This window comes from Prionailurus viverrinus, chromosome A1 (genome assembly GCF_022837055.1).
Source record: "Prionailurus viverrinus isolate Anna chromosome A1, UM_Priviv_1.0, whole genome shotgun sequence".
Classification (NCBI taxonomy): Eukaryota; Metazoa; Chordata; class Mammalia; order Carnivora; family Felidae; genus Prionailurus; species Prionailurus viverrinus.
Window position 1 is genome coordinate 129347501 of NC_062561.1, and position 17286 is coordinate 129364786.

General features: G+C 39.5%; 1 protein-coding gene across 1 annotated transcript in view; it reads right to left on the reverse strand.

Annotated features, from left to right (window-relative positions):
• Nucleotides 1–13756: 13756 nt before the first annotated feature.
• Nucleotides 13757–17286, reverse strand: part of ERCC8 (ERCC excision repair 8, CSA ubiquitin ligase complex subunit) — a 62941-nt gene continuing 59411 nt past the window's right edge. The window contains exon 12 of the mRNA XM_047873947.1: nucleotides 13757–14425. Within this exon, the coding sequence (XP_047729903.1) occupies nucleotides 14357–14425 (69 nt within the window). The 3' untranslated portion in view covers nucleotides 13757–14356. The remainder of the gene's footprint in view (nucleotides 14426–17286) is intronic.

Here is a 17286-nt window from a genome sequence, read left to right on the forward strand (position 1 = left end):
AAATTGCTGCAACTGAGGTCAGAGAGGTTTTTCCTGCTTTCGCCTCTAGGGTTTTGATGGTTTCCTGTCTCACAGTCAGGTCCTTTATCCATGTTGAGTTTATTTTTGTGAATGGTGTAAGAAAATGGTCTGGTTTCATTCTTATGCATGTTGCTGTCCAGTTCTCCCAGCACCATTTGTTAAAGAGACTGTCTTTTTTCCATTGGATATTCTTTCCTGCTTTGTCAAGGATTAGTTGGCCATACTTTTGTGGGTCCAATTCTGGAGTCTCTATTCTATTCCATTGGTCTATGTGTCTGTTTTTGTGCCAATACCATGCTATCTTGATGATGACAGCTTTGTACTAGAGGGTAAAGTCTGGGATTGTGATGCCTCCTGCTTTGGTCTTCTTCTTCAGTATTACTTTGGCTATTAGGGGTCTTTTGTGGTTCCATACAAATTTTATAATTGCTTGTTCTAGTTTCGAGAAGAATGCTGGTGCAATTTTGATTGGGATTGCATTGAATGTGTAGATAGCTTTGGGTAATATTGACATTTTAACAATACTTATTCTTTCAATCCATAAGCATGGAATGTTTCTCCATTTCTTTGTATCTTCTTCAATTTCCTTCATAAGCTTTCTATCGTTTTCAGCATACAGATCTTGTACATCTTTGGTTAGGTTTATTCCTAGGTGTTTTATGCTTCTTGGTGTAATTGTGAATGGGATCAGTTTCTTTATTTGTCTTTCTGTTGCTTCATTATTAGTGTATAAGAATGCAACTGATTTCTGTACATTAATTTTGTATCCTGCGACTTTGCTGAATTCATGTGTCAGTTCTAGAAGACTTTTGGTGGAGTCTGTCAGGTTTTCCATGTATAATATCATGTCATCTGCAAAAAGTGAAAGCTTGACTTCATCTTTGCCAATTTTGATGCCTTTGATTTCCTTTTGTTGTCTGATTGCTGATGCTAGGACTTCCAACGCTATGTTAAACAACAGTGGTGAGAGTGGACATCCCTGTCATGTTCCTGATCTCAGGGGGAATGCTCCAGTTTTTCCCCATTGAGGATGATATTAGCTGTGGGCTTTTCATAAATGGCTTTTATGATTTTTAAGTATGTTCCTTCTATCCCGACTTTCTCGAGGGTTTTTATCAAGAAAGTATGCTGAATTTTGTCAAATGCTTTTTCTGCATCGATGGACAGCATCATATGGTTCTTTTATTAATGTAATGTATCACGTTGATTGATTTGCAAATGTTGAACCAGCCCTGCACCCAGGAATGAATCCCACTTGATCATGGTGAATATTTCTTTTTATATCCTGTTGAATTCGATTTGCTAGTATCTTGTTGAGAATTTTTGCATCCATATTCATCAGGGATATTGGCTTGTAGTTCTCTTTTTTTGCTGGGTCTCTGTGTGGTTTGGGAATCAAAGTAATGCTGGCTTCATATTATGAGTCTGGAAGTTTTCCTTCCCTTTCTATTTTTTGGAACAGCTTGAGAAGGATAGGTATTATCTCTGCTTTAAATGTCTGGTAGAATTCCCTAGGGAAGCCATCCGATCCTGGACTCTTATTTGTTGGGAGATTTTTTGATAACTGATTCAATTTCTTCACTGGTTATGGGTCTGTTCAAATTTTCTATTTCTTCCTGTTTGAGTTTTGGAAATGTGTGGGTGTTTAGGAATTTGTCCATTTCATCCAGGTTGTCCAATTTGTTGGCATATAATTTTTCATAGTATTCCCTGATAATTGCTTGTATTTCTGAGGGATTGGTTTTAATCATTCCATTTTCATTCACGATTTTCTTTTTTGGGCCTTCTCCCTTTACTTTTTGAGAAGCCTCACTAGAGGTTTATCAATTTTGTTTATTTTTTCAAAAAACCAACTCTTGGTTTCACTGATCTGCTCTACAGTTTTTTTAGATTCTATATTGTTTATTTCTGCTCTGATCTTTATTATTTCTCTTCTTCTGCTGGATTGGGGGTGTCTTTGCTATTCTGCTTCTAGTTCCTTTAGGTGTGCTGTTAGATTTTGTATTTGGGATTTTTCTTGTTTCTTGAGATAGGCCTGGATTGCAATGTATTTTCCTCTCAGGACTGCCTTCACTGCATCCCAAAGCATTTGGATTGTTGTATTTTCATTTTCATTTGTTTCCATATATTTTTTTTAATTTCCTCTGTAATTGTCTGGTTGACCCATTCATTATTTAGCAGTGTGTTCTTTAACCTCCATGCTTTTGGGGAGGTTTTCCAGACTTTTTCCTGTGGTTGATTTCAAGTTTCATAGCATTGTGGTCTGAAAGTGTGCATGGTATGATCTCAATTCTTTTATACTTGTTAAGGGCTATTTTGTGACCCAGTATGTGATCTATCTTGGAGAATGTTCCATGTGCACTTGAGAAGAAAGTATATTCTGTTGCTTTGGGATGCAGAGTTCTATATATATCTGTCAAGTCCATCTGATCCAGTGTATCATTCAAGGCCCTTGTTTCTTTATTGATCCTGGGTCTTGATGATCTATCCATTGTTGTAAGTGGAGTATTAAAGTCCCCTGCAATTACCACATTCTTATCAATAAGGTTGCTTATGTTTGTGATTGTTTTATATATTGGGGGCTCCCGTATTGGGTGCAAAGGCATTTATAATTGTTAGGTATTCCTGATGGTAGACCCTGTAATTATTATATAATGCCCTTCCTCATCTCTTGTTACAGCCTTTAATTTAAAGTCTAGTTTGTGTGGTATAAGTATGGCTACTTCAGCTTTCTTTTGACTACCAGTACCATGATAGATAGTTCTCCATCCCCTCACTTTCAATCTGAAGGTGTCCTCAGGTCTAAAATGAGTCTCTTGTAGACAGAAAATAGATGGGTCTTGTTTTTTTATCCATTCTGATACCCTATGTCTTTTGGTTGGAGCGTTTAGTCCATTTACATTCAATGTTATTATAGAAAGATACGGGTTTAGAGTCATTGTGATGTCTGTAGGTTTCATGCTTGTAGTGATGTCTCTGGTACTTTGTGGTCCTTGCAACATTTCACTCACAGAGTCCCCCTTAGGATCTCTTGTAGGGCTGGTTTAGTGGTGATGAATTCCTTCAGTTTTTGTTTGTTTAGGAAAACATTTGTTTCTCCTTCTATTCTGAATGACAGACTTTCTGGATAGAGGATTCTTGGTTGCATGTTTTTTTCTGTTCATCACATTGAAGATTTCCTGCCATTCCTTTTTGGCCTGTCAAGTTTCAGTACATGGGTCTGCCACTAGTCTTATGGGTCTCCCTTTATATTTTAGAGCATGTTTATCCCTAGCTGCTTTCAGAATTTTCTCTTTATCCTTGTATTTTGCCAGTTTCACTATGATAGGTCTTGCAGAAGATTGATTCAAGTTACATCTGAAGGGAGTTCTCTGTACCTCTTGGATTTCAAAGCCTGTTTCTTTCCCCCCAGATCAGGGAAGTTCTCAGCTATGATTTGTTCAAGTACACCTTCAGCCCCTTTCTCTCTCTCTTCCTCTTCTGGAGTTCCTATTATACGGATATTGTTCCATTTGATTGCATCACTTAGTTCTCTAATTCTCCCCTCATAGTCCTGGATTTTTTATCTCTCTTTTTCTCAGCTTCCTCTTTTTCCATAATTTTATCTCCTAATTCACCTATTCTCTCCTCTGCCTCTTCAATCTGAGCTGTGGTTGCCTCCATTTTATTTTGCACCTCATTTATAGCATTTTTTTGCTCCTCATGTCTATTTCTTAGTCCCTTGATCCCTGTAGCAATAGAATCTCTGCTGTCCTTTATGCTTTTTTCAAGCCCAATGATTAATTTTATGACTATTACTCTAAATTCTTGTTCCGTTATATTGCTTAAATCGTTTTTGATCAATTTAGTGTCGCTACTTCCTGGAGTTTCTTTTGAGGAGAATTCTTCCATTTCATCATTTTGGGTAGTCCCTAGGGTGACTCCAAACTGCAGGGCACTTCCCCTGTGCTGTCTGGAGTAACTTGTGTTGGTGGGCGGGTTGCAGTCAGATCCAATGTCTGTCCCCAGCCCACCACTGGGGTCACAGCCAGACTGGTGTGTACCTTATCTTCCCCTCTCCCAGGGGCAGGACTCACTGTGGAGCCCCTGTCTGAGCTACTTGCACACTGCCAGCCTTGTGGTGCTGCTCCCATGGGATCCGGCATATTAGCTGGGGTGGATCCACAAGGTGCACAGGGGTGGGAGGGCAGACTTAGCTCGCTTTGTCATCAGGCGGTCCCCTGTGGGAGGGGCCCAGCAGCACCAGGAGCGAGGCAGACTCGATGGAGGGATGGATCCCCAGAAGCACAGTGTTGGGCATTTGCATGGTGCAAGGAAGTTTGCTGACAGGAACTGGTTCCCTTTGGGGTTTCGGCTGGGGGATGGGAGAGGGAGATGGCACTTCCCAGCACCTTTGTTTCCCCCTCTGAGCTGAGCTCTGTCTTCTGGGGCTCCACAATTCTCCCTCCCCACGTCCTCTCGCCCTCCCTGCTCTCTGAGAGCAGAGCTGTTGACTTTTAACATTCCAGATGCTAAGTCCCGCCGGCTGTCAAACTCACAGAGTCCAGCCCCTCCACTTTTGCAAACCAGACTCGGGAATTCCGCCTTGCCAGGCGGGCTGCCCCTCCACCCCTCCAGCTCACTCCCGCCAGTCCGCGTGGCACGCACCGCCTCTTTGCCCTTCCTACCCTCTTCCGTGGGCCTCTTGTCTACGCTTGGCTCCGGAGAGTCAGTTCTGCTAGTCTTCTGGCGATTTTATGGGTTATTTAGGCAGATGTGTGTCGAATCTAAGGGATCAACAGGAGGAGGTAAGCCCTGTGTCCTCCTACATGGCCATCTTCCTGGCCATCAAGACTTGTGGTTTAAAAGGAGCTTTGAGATACCACTTCCCACCCACTAAGATGGCTGTAATAAAAAGGACAGACAATAACAAATGGTGGCAAGAATGTGGAGAAATTGAAATTAGAATTCTCATACATTACTGAGAATATAAAATGGTGCATACATTTTGTTGTGTTTTTGTTTGTTTGTTTGGTTTGGTTTGTAATGTTTATTTTTGAGAGATAGACAGAGAGAGACTGAGCGTGATCAGGAAGGGGCAGAGAGGGAGGAAGACACAGAATCCGAACCAGGCCCCAGGCTCTGAGCTGTTAGCACAGAGCCCAATGTGGGGCTCGAATCTCTCACGAATAGTGAGATCATGACCTGAGCTGAAGTCGGAAGCTCAACCGACTGAGCCACCCAGTCGCCCCTCTACATTGTTTAAATTTTAGTTTATAAGCTGCTAAAGCAACCACTGAATCACTTGATAGCTTCAACAGAAGCGTGACAAAATATAGATATATTTTGGGGCGCCTTGTAATTCATGTGGAATTGCAAGGGGGAAGCTGAAGATAAAGGTTATGAAAGCAGATAGAAAGTGCCTAGTTTCCTGATGACCTTGGAACCAGCATACTAACTGAAGACTGCTTCCCTGGACTTCTATCAAAAGTAATGGATTTATATTTTATTTAAGCTACGCTATTTTGGGCTTTCAGGCAAATCTAATCCTAATTCATAAAAGCTGCTGCCATTGGGCAGGTGTTCTCAGGTTTCCACAATTGCCACCACCACTGAATGTCTTCCTAACAATACCCAGGTGTTACCATTTATCATTACATCACACTGTTCTTCTCTCCACTAAGAGGGAGAAGATGAAAGACTGATACAGCCATGTGTTGTAAGAGTAGTAGGAGAGCATATGTCTGTCACTGTGGAAGTGGACTATTCTTCTGTGATAAATACTGCATACCAACTATTAATGCACACTGTATTAAATTTACATGACTGAAGAAGCGGTTACGAAACAAACCACAGTAAGAAGTATGACCAGAATAGCAAATAGCCAAGACGTGTTAATGGCAAACTTAACTTGATGAAAAACTTAGTGGACTGCAAACAAGGACTGGAATTATAGTAGTGTTAATGGTGTAAAATGTATTAGGTTAAAAAAAAATGGCATGCAAAACTGTTGCCAAAGATGGGTTTATATAAAGATTGACTGCAGCAGAAATTGCATCCTGCATAGAAACTACCACTTGCAGATATAAGTTTAACCAGGTATAACATTTCTTAGCACGCTGAAGCTGGGGGTGAAAGGACTTAAAGTACGAAGTGACACGAAAAGATTAAATCATTTATAGTCCACACCACCACCAATGAGAATACAGCTATAAAAGATACAAATACTACCCTGTTAGCTATAGTCATTTTTGATGTCTGGAAGGCATCTTTGCGAGTTGGAGCCCTTTGCTGTCAGAACGGAGCCCACTTCAGATCCTCTGTCCCCCTCTCTCTGCTCCTCTCCCGCTTGTACTCTCACTTTCTCTCAAAAATAAACAAACGTTAAAAAAAACAAAGATTTTTATTTTAAATGGAGCTTTTTCATATAAACCGAACAGAATGCTTCAGTTAAAAAGGTTTCTTTTGTGTGTGTGTGTGTGTGTGTGTGTGTGTTTTCCACTACAGTGTTTCCTTAATTATAAAGAAAAGGCTTAATAGAAAGTGTAACAGCTTATCTCTGATGCTATTTTCGGGCTTGCTATTAAACATAGGTTTAGGGCTCTGTCAATAAAACATGTGCATTTATTATTTCTGTTTTTTAAAACTAGGCATTTCATGTGTGTAACAGGAATGACTTCAGTTAAAAGTGGGATCAGTTTGAGGGAAGTGAACAATCAGGTTAAGTATTTTTTGAAACATGGTATGATACAAGCACCCTCCATATCCAAAATACACATACTGTTAGCCAGGACATGGTGGAAAGTCACGTTGTGAAATGTAAAAGGCCTCAGAGAGAAGTCTAAGTACTTTTGTAATAGGGTCATTGATATCTACTGTCAATAAAGTCTGGACAAATATCAATGGAATGAAACAAAAGTTTCAAGTGGAAGCCTCCATGAAGCTTTCATTATTTTTCCAATATATTCCGCAAATGTTAAAAAACAGAACAAAACAAAGGTTTAAGGTGGAGAAGAATACAAAGCAATAATTTAAAAGCCTCTTTTGAATGATTACAGTCAGGCCTGAATTAATGACCTCAAAAATTAAGTGCAAAATCTCCAAGTAAACAACAGAAATAACAAAGCAAATATTTACTGAGCACCTACTATGTGTCAGGCACTGTTCTAGGATTTTTTTTTTTAAGGGCAAGCAGGAAGGAAAAGATTATGAAGGAAAGATCAAAGTAGACTTTATATGCAACTAGGTAATTTAGAGAAGGGGAAAAAAAGGGAGGAGAAGCAACAACTAAACAAATATTAGAAGAAAATATCCCTGAGCTGAAAAAAGGATTGAGGCTTTCGATGGAAAAGCTTGTAAGAGGTCCAGGAAGTGGGCATCTGGGTGGCTCAGTTGACTGAAAGTCCAACTTCGGCTCAGGTCATGATCTCACAGCTCATGAGTTCGAGCCTTGCATCAGACTCTGTGCTGACATCTCAGAGACTGGAGCCTGCTTCAGATGCTGCGTCTCCCTTTCTCTCTCTCTGCCCCTCCCCTGCTAGCGTTCTTTCTCTCTCAAAATAAAATAAATGTTATTAAAAAAAAAAAAAGAAGTGGTAGGAAGGCAGGGGAAGACTTATCAGATATCTTGATACAATTAAAGTACTCTAAGGATAAGGAGAAAGAAAATCTCACAGATGACAAGCTTCTAGCTATAATGAGTTCCCTACAAAGGGAAAACAAAGTGGTTTTGGAGTTCTCACTTACAATAATAGGATCTAGAAGTGGACATAATAATTGCACACTAAAGAAAGAAAAGGGTTGCCACCCAAGAATCCTACAGCCTGCAAAACGATCATTTCCTCTGCTAGAGGAAAAGAAGATATTTTGTAACTACAGATATCATTCAATACATCACCTAAGGAAAATATAGTGCAGTTCACAATCTCTAGTACTATACATGTGTCCCTAAGTAGGGGAATGGCTGAAAAAAACTGTGGTACGTTCACAAGATGGAACATACAAGAATCACTTAGTGTGTTAAACTTTGCACCTGGGATTTGTTCTAAGACACACAGACATGGAAATGATTGTTATGAAGGAGAAAGTATATACACACAGATCCCTAGAATGAGGGGGCAAGGCACACCATGCCATGCAGTGCCAGATGGAGAAGGACCATGGCAAGTCAGGAGGCAGAGAGGGAGGGCAGAGCATAGCCCAAAGCCTTTGCTAGGGTTTTGTGGGAAGGAATGGATAAGGCAGGTAGGTACGGTGAATAAATTTAGGATTAGATAGTTTGAATAATTTTGGTGGTCTCTGGGCTATTGGGGTGGTTCCTAGTCATCTGCTTCCTGACCCAGGGGTGATTTAGGGCAGTAGGAATACTGCATTGGTGTTTGAGTTTGATAAAGGAGATGCTTGAGGGCATGGACTGTGGAATCATTGGTTTGTGTATCAAAGACTCATTCCCAGGGGAGTCAGTCATTTGCTGTCTGCGGGAATTAGTCTTGTAAGTGGCAATGTCGTCAGGAATGCTACAAATGCCAGAGTATCAAGAATGAAGAAAGTAAGAAAATATAATCAATACAGTTGCCTTGTGATGCTTTGGCATCATTATCAAGGAACTTAGAGGTGATGCTAGTGGAGGCTACAGTGTAAGTTGCTCTCAACAGTGTAGAAAACACTTTACTATGCTAGTAGAAAGGAGGAACACAAGTTGAGGTTTAAAGAGTCCTTGTTGGCCAGCCCTTAAATATATGTCCTATTTATGTGGCATTGGCTAAGAAAATTGATCTGAAATTCTTGTGGTCTCTAACAGTATCTTGGTGGAGTTGTAAAGTATGTTAAAAGTATGAGATCTATACTTTTATCTATAAAAGCATATACCTATATCTATATCATGTGTGTGTGTGCGCATGTGTGTGTATATATATATATATATATATATATATATATATGGCAGGTCCAGCAGTTATTTTGTTGCAGGGTATGATTAGTATGGTGCAGGGTATGATTAGTATGATTAAATGGTATGTTAGTAAAGTGTATGTAAAGATTTGTGATATCGTGTGTAACCAAGGGGAAAAGAATGGCTGTGTTGGTCATGGTGGGAGATGCAAAGTGAGAGAAAGAAAAAGTCTTGGTAAGTATGTGATCCTCTTCCCAGAGGGTTGAAGGATTTTTACTGATATGAGGCAGGTGCCTCTGGGGAAAGCAATGATGTCCATTAATATTTAGAATGGCACAGACAGTAGTAACATTGACAAGATTTCTCTATGGGCATGGGAGGGTGGGAGTAGCAGGGAACAAAGAACATGGCTGGATCATGGGCTAAGCAGACAGTAAGCTCATAAACATCATGGGATCCCTACTATTAAAGGAAGCAAAAATATCCTGTGTCCAATTTTTGCCTTAAGAGAGGCAGCCCATTGGCACTGCTGAGGCCAAGGTTTTAGTGCCCGATATGAAGTCATCTCCCAAGAGTGAGGTCTTGGACTGGGGCAATACTATCTAGGATGTGGAATGGGGTATCCTTTCCAAGGGGGTACTCACTTGATGTGATGTGGGTCTCAACATTTGCCATGTTTGGTTGAAACAATGGCTTATTTAGAGAATTTGGACCTCCAGATTGTGGTTAATTAATGAAATTAATGAAATCATGCAGAACAGTGATCTAAGACCAACAGTGAACAGTAAACAGTCAACAGTTGACACAGTTTTTGTTTTCTGGTAGAAGTTTAGGCTCAAATGAGTCACATATTAGATGAACAGCTCTCTGGTCCATGCAATCTGGTTAATGGGTCCCAGAAGAGTACGCGCCCTTGAAATGGCCTTTGGCCTTTCTGGGATAGGAGAATGATAAAAAATTTATAAAGATAGGCAAAGACATTATAAAAAGGGCCTCATAAATAATGAAATGTTTATATACATGGAGGCAAGACACATCTCCCTTTAAATATAGGAAAGGGCAATGGAAAAGTTTTCTAAGCTGGTGTGAGGTGTAATTTGGCCGAAGGGTCTTGAATGAAGAGGAGAATAAACTCTTGAGCAAGAAAGAGACCCTTCAGGGGTCCATTTACCTGAATGGAATTTGAAAAGGAGTTATTTGAGAAGGCCGTTATATCTCCCAATCAAACCAGCTATCTGGGACCAAGAAGGGACATGAAAGTTCTATTGAATACCTTTTCCAAAAGACTAGCATTGCATATTTTGGGGAGTAAAATGCACAGCTTGCTTATTATAAGTAGTGTCTATAACTCCTAAGGTAATATGGAGTGTCTGGGCAAGGCATTGTATTGTGACCTTAATACAGCTGGAGATGTGTAATTGATTTAGATTTTGGCTGTGAAGCAAGAGAGTCCTAGAGTTTGCTTGTTTCTCCCTGAAAGGGACAATTTTTAGGCAATGGCCCAAAAGTTTATAACTAATGTGAAGATGAAACTACTGATTGGCTAGGACATCCAGCACTAAGATGACTGCATGAAGTTTGGCCAACTGTGTTGTTTCTTGGGTCCTGTCCTTTATTACGGACATCTTGGCCAAGAGATGAAAAGCAGCAATATCCGCTGATTCCATCATGTATGACAGGTAGCAGTGCCCATTGCTGTTCATTCAGTTAATCCCAACTGTCTTCCCAGGTGGTCAAATGGTCTAGGGGAGGGGTAGCACTCTCCAACACCATGGCATCTGGCAAAGGACTGAGGATAGGGGCAGCCACCTTCTCCTGCAGGTGCATTATACCAGACAGCCCAGGTTTGGCTCCATCTTATCTTAAGGAGGCCTTGGTAGCTATACCGAGTTTCCAGTGTGCCGTTTCCATGACCTAAAGAGTAACAGGCTGCTGGGTATGAAAGGTAACAGGTCTACGAGAGCCTCTATTTCCCAGACATACCTGCATATATTTATTTGTTGTTTTAATGAAGTATAGTACAAGGCTAAGAGGGGCAGTTTCTTGCATCAGAAGCCCTTGGGCAGCTTATGGATATCCTAAAGGTACAGAGACTCCTGGAGGCATGACAAGAGGTTGCCTTTAGTGGAGTCCTTGAGAGCACTAATGGGAGTCCCTGTTGATTTTAATTTGGAAGTAAAATCTATAAGTAAAGAATATGTTGCTATTAGAACGCCAAAAGTACTAAATGTTGGAATGTATATCCTAAATGAATGTATCAAATGAGTCTCCTTGGAAGAGGATGCCATTAATGTAAGGTCGTATCTGTGCTCCTGGAAAAAGGCGGATGCAGTTGAGATCTGGTCTACAGATTGTATGCAACGGAAAAGCTCTGGAGGTACCTTATGGGTAGCCTGGAAAAGACTCCTTATGTCCCTGTATGGTGGCAGCAAACTACAGCTGAGAGGTTGTTGAAATAGGCACTAAACAGAACACACTGACCAACTCTATAAGAGCAAAATATTTACCAGTATTTGAATAGAATCAGTAATCCTAATATTTAGTATTGGGTATGGGGAGACCAATAGATGAGACCACAACACTAATGCTTATAGTAACCCATCATAAGGTGACCTCTTTATATTTTTGTTATATAAATTCTTCAGTATATTAATCTTAGTATATAAATTTTAGATTTCCAATTGGATTATAAAACTTTGTTTTATTATTATATATGTATATATTATTTAATTACCTTTCACTTTCTCTGCTTGTATTTAAGGGCCTTTTTTTGTTAAAAATTTTTTTTTTTAGTTTATTTATTTTGAGAGAGAGAGCATGCCCAAGTGAGTGGGGTAGGGGCAGAGAGAGAGACAGTGAGAGAGAGAATCCCAAGCAGGCTCTGCACTGTCAGCATAGAGCTAGATGTGGGGCTCGAACCCATGAATCATGAGATCATGATGTGAGACGAAATCAAGAGTTGGATGCTTAACCGACTGAGCCATCCAGGCGCCTCTTGCTTTTGTTTTTATATCAGTAAGTAATTTAGGACCAGCACTGTGTTTGCTAGACTGGTATTTGCTCAGTATCTAAGACTGAAAGTCCCTGTTTTTTTCCCCTGGGCTTGTGATACCTATAGTGGCAGTCATTTTTCCTTTGTTTTCTCCCTTTTTCAGGCTTTTGCCCTCTGAAGATTCAGTTTTCACTTTCTTTTTCTGGCTGATAAGAGGAAAAGCTGGGCCCAGGTATCTCTAAGCAACTTTTCCCTGGGATGGCCCAGTGCACAGAGTAATCAGTCCTTGCCTCACACTCCCACCTTTTAAAAAACAGAATCCTTTAGAAGGACTTGTATTTCTAGGCAGCTCAATTTTTTCTCTTTCTTTCTTTTTTTAAATCTTCTAAATGTTGTCCAATAAGCTCCCGGTGGTCTTGAGTGGTGTCTGTTGTGAGCCGCAGCGCCCTTGTCCAGGACGTCCCAATCAACCTTAGAGGAGCTACAGTCCACATCTTGGAGAACAATGGTGGCATCAACTTTACCTGTAACATTTTTTTTGTTTTGAGCATGAGATGCTTTGCATGCTGATAAGCAGAATCTCTTAAGAGCTTTCCTTTCCTCCCCCTTTTCTTTTTTTTTTTTTTTAATTTTTTTTTTTTTAACGTTTATTTATTTTTGAGACAGAGAGAGACAGAGCATGAACGGGGGAGGGTCAGAGAGAGGGAGACACAGAATCTGAAACAGGCTCCAGGCTCTGAGCTGTCAGCACAGAGCCCGACGCGGGGCTCGAACTCACGGACCGCAAGATCATGACCTGAGCCGAAGTCGGACGCTTAACCGACCGAGCCACCCAGGCGCCCCTCTCCCCTTTTCATTAAACAGTGTATATTTATAGAATTCCAGAGATGGGACCTCTTACAACCCAGTGGTTACAGGAACAACTCACTTAAGACAGCAGCAAGTGGATGCAGACGATTATGCCCTAGACACTAGGTACTTCCATCTCCATGACTCAGATGGCCTCACTGCTGGTCAGTGCTACCCAGTCAATGGATTCAACTCCCATGGCACTGGGAGGGTGGTCACCCCTAATCCCCTTCGGAGGGAACTTTCTGTCCTGGACTCCGGGTGGTCCACCAACGTGGGGAAATATATCAAGTGCTCCCTTTAGATTGGGATATCAGGGCAATACCCAACAACGAAAAAACAACGCAATGCAGAAGCCACCAAGCTGCAAGTGCACCAAAATCAGGGGTGCCCTTTCAGGCAGGGGCTACTGACTGTTAGATATAGTTTTAAGCCAAGAGCAGTTTGAGGGCATATCATTTCCATTTGGTGTCAAATCACCCAGCTTGTTGTGCCAACTGTGTTAAGATTTTTACGTGGGATTTGTTCTCAGCAGGTATGGTAAGATATATAGACACAGAGAAGATGGTCATGATGGAAGAAGTTTATACTCACGAATCCCTAAAACCAGGAGACCTGGCACACCATGCTATGCAGGGCCACAGGAGAAGGGCCAGGATTGGTCAGGAGGCCTCCTCTCAAAGGGAAGGGCAAAGAATGGGTCAAAACCTTTACTGGAATTTTTGTGGGAAGGATTGAGTGAGGCAGGGTAGGTACACCAAGTTTAGTGTTGGATAGTTTGAATAATTTCAGTAGACCGTGGCATACAAGGGTGGCCCTAGGGTGAATTAGGGCAGGGAGAATATTGCCTTGGTGTATGAGGGTTGGGGATATGGACTCTGGATTGGTTGGTTTGTGTATGAAAGGCAGGCTCCCAAGGGAGTCCTGTGTTATCCCTAGGAATTAGCTAGTCTTGGGAGAGGGCAGTGTCACCAGGATCAAGGCCCCAAAGGCCAGAGTATAAGGAATACAGAAAACAACAAAAATATAGACAAATGCCTATTTATACCAAATAACAAGGACTCCTATGAGCTTTAACTGGAAACAAAATCAAGACAGAACTGTATACATTCCATTTTTGCAAAATAAAAATACTTCCCCATCTATATCTATATAGGTCCATATAGGATTGTAAAATGTGAAAGAACACACACACATACTTGGTTAATAATGTGGACTGTCGTCAGGGATGGGGAGAGAGATGCTCATGTGGGAGGAGAGGAACTTCCATGACAGCAACAACATGCCAAACATCCTATTATGTAAAATTATGTTATAAAAAGATGCATGGAAGAATGGCCACCAAAATGTTAGTAGTAGTTACCTTAGGGTGATATGGTTCCAGGTGACTATTCAAAAGTCATTTGAATTATTTATAAGGAGCATGTATATTTATGGAACTAGAAAGAAGCAATACAGTTATTTGTGGCTTAGAGGAAGACTTCTTTTTAAATTAAAAAAGAAATTCCAATTTTAATGATAATTTAGCTGTCACTGGACAGTTAAGAAGAAAACAATACCCACACAAAACAGTCGCATTTTAAAAGTTTCATCAACAGAGACACAGAGGTACTCAGGATTGATGGTCATCCTTCCTCATCACTGCTGCTCCATGCATCTTCAAATGCTGGATTTAACTGTGATTTGGTTGTAGGCTAAAAAAGGGAAGGAAAAGGAAAATTTGATTGTCTTACCTCATAATTTTAAGCTCACAATAGTTATGAAATATATCAAATGAAAAGCAATTACAGTATTTTGAAAGTAAATAAAATTGTTCATTTAAAATAAAATACAATGTATGTGGGCATTATGAACCAAATTTGTGTCTTATTCTACAGCTTTTACATTTGCTACAAGAAACACCCCACATACAATGTAATGCAATGTAGCTTCATTTTAAATAGGCCAGAATTTATACAAATTATCTGTGTTTCCTTCAAAGTAGTCACCTTACAAACATATACATAAATGCATTTATGTATATACCATGATGCTGCTATGTTTCTGCACGTCTTTGGAATTATGTGAAGAAGACAGCACATTAACATCCATGTTAATGGATGCTAAGAATGGACTCAGGTCTACAGTCTGACCTGATAGCCCAAGATATTAATGTTGGCAACTTGTTATTATTTAAGTGGACTTGACTTTACAAATAAGCAAATATCCATATAAGGGGAATAAGATGTTCATCAAACTAAGTAACACCATCTTTGGTCCGAAGACCAAAGTTATTAAGTAGTGACGTTTGTTTGTTTGTTTGTTTGTTTGTTTGTTTGTTTAGATAGCTGGTAAAGTAGCTCAGAAGTATATGAAAAATGTGTCAAAAATGGTAACATATTTGTCATCGGCATATAGGTTTTCCAGGGAGTTTTCTTTTCAAGATAACATGCATTTGGATGGTGTTTATTTAAAACAACAAAACAGGGGTGCCTAGGTGGCTCAGTTGGTTAAGCATATGACTCTTGATTTTGGCTCAGATCATGAGCTCATGGTTTGTGAGACTGAGCCATGAGTAGGGCTCTGCTGACAGTGCAGAGCATGCTTGGGATTCTCTCTCTCTCTCCTTCTCTCTCTGTACCTCCCCCACTTGTGCTTGCTCTTTCTCTCTCATTCAAAAAAAAAAAAATATAAATATATATATATATATATATATATATATATATATATATATATATATAAAATAAAACAACAAAACATCACAGTATTCTTATAAGTTTAGAGTTGTACCTAATAAAAGTAATCAGCAATTAGAGGAATATTAATTATCTGTGAAATCTCAAATCAATTCACTTTCTGAGGAAAGTTTTTGTTTTTGTTTTTATTTTTTTTAATGTTTATTTATTTTTGAGAGAGTGAGCAGGGGAGGGGTGGAGAGAGAGGGAGACACAGAATCTGAAGCAGGCTCCAGGCTCCAAGCTATCAGCACAGAGACTGATGCGGGGCTCGAACTCACGAACCGTGAGATCATGACCTGAGCCAAACTTGGAAGCTTGACTGAGTAACACAGGTGCCCCGTGAAGAAAGTTTTTCAATAGCAAACTTCCTATTCTGGGGCAAATGGCTCAAGGGCTTTAAGAAGGTCTCATTGTTTTTGAGTATCTGGGTATTATGAACCAAATTTGTGTCTTATTCTGCAGCTTTTACATTTGCTACAAGTGTGTTCAGACCCCAAACCCAATAATGTATTAGCACCAAGGCTACTCTTAAATAATTTGAGATAGTGCCTTGTACAACATACAGCAATGTTTTATGTTAAGAGCAACCCCTGTGTCTAAGCATGCTCATCACCTTTTTGATATGATGACTTAGAATCTTATAATTTAAACAATGATAACAGTAGAAAAGTGAGCATTTCCAGTAAATTCCCCAAGTATCAGTCAGGATAGTTAGAAAATGACATATTAATTTAAGTATTCTTTATGGCTGTTAAAGCTATAGATCAGAATCTATTACTAAACCTAATGTTTGCTATTGTCACCATTATTAAACCTTATGTTGGCTATCATCACTTAGTTGTATAAACAAAATTCCATTATATCTCAAATGTCCAGATAAAAAAACTATTGCCAAACCTCAGCTATCTATCAGCAGTCCACTGATATGCAGTCAATGATTGTAACACACTGAAGTCTGTTCATTTATTTTTTCATACAAATGTTCACTGAATTTCCTATCTTCCTAGGTTTATAATTTAACTATTAAGTTAGGTTGTTTAGTGAGTGTTAATTTAAAGATGTATATCTCTTAACTATAGAGAACAAAGTGATGGTTACCAGAGGAGAGGTGGATGCAGGGATGGGTGAAATAGGTGAAGGGGATTAAAAGTACACTTATCATGATGAGCAATGAGGAATATATAGAATTGTTGAATCACTATGTTGTACACCTGAAACTAACATAACACTGTATGTTAACTATACTGGAACTAAAATTTAAAAAATAAAGATGTATTGTCCTTGGGGGTTAGGTGATTTCTTCTCCCCTACTCTATCTTTAGAAGTCTTTAACTCTGCCTTAGATATGTCCCCAAAATGTCCCTTAGTGGATAAGTCACACAAAGGTCATGCCTCCTAACTCTACTATGGAAGCCCAAGATATAACTTATTAGATATTTAAATTTCATTTGAAGACTCAAGAGAGATGCAAAATTACATTTTATTGTAAGTTATTGTTATTACAGTGAACAAAGAAGTGAAAATAATTATGTGAAAATTGAAATGAAATACTGATCAATTTTGATAAATACTGTACTAATACACAAATACTATAAATTTTACTGTTTATAGTAGTAAAGGATAATATAAATGCATTACAGTACTATCATTACAGTTACATTTTATTGCTAGAAACATCACAAATAAGACACACTTGTAATTAAAAGCTATAGTAGAAATGTTGTATATAGATATGGTACCCATATTATTGTTGACTCACAGATGCAGTATAGCTACCATCTATTATTTAAGTTTTCTCTATAACATCTGCTAGTGGACATCCTTTCCATGCTTGAACA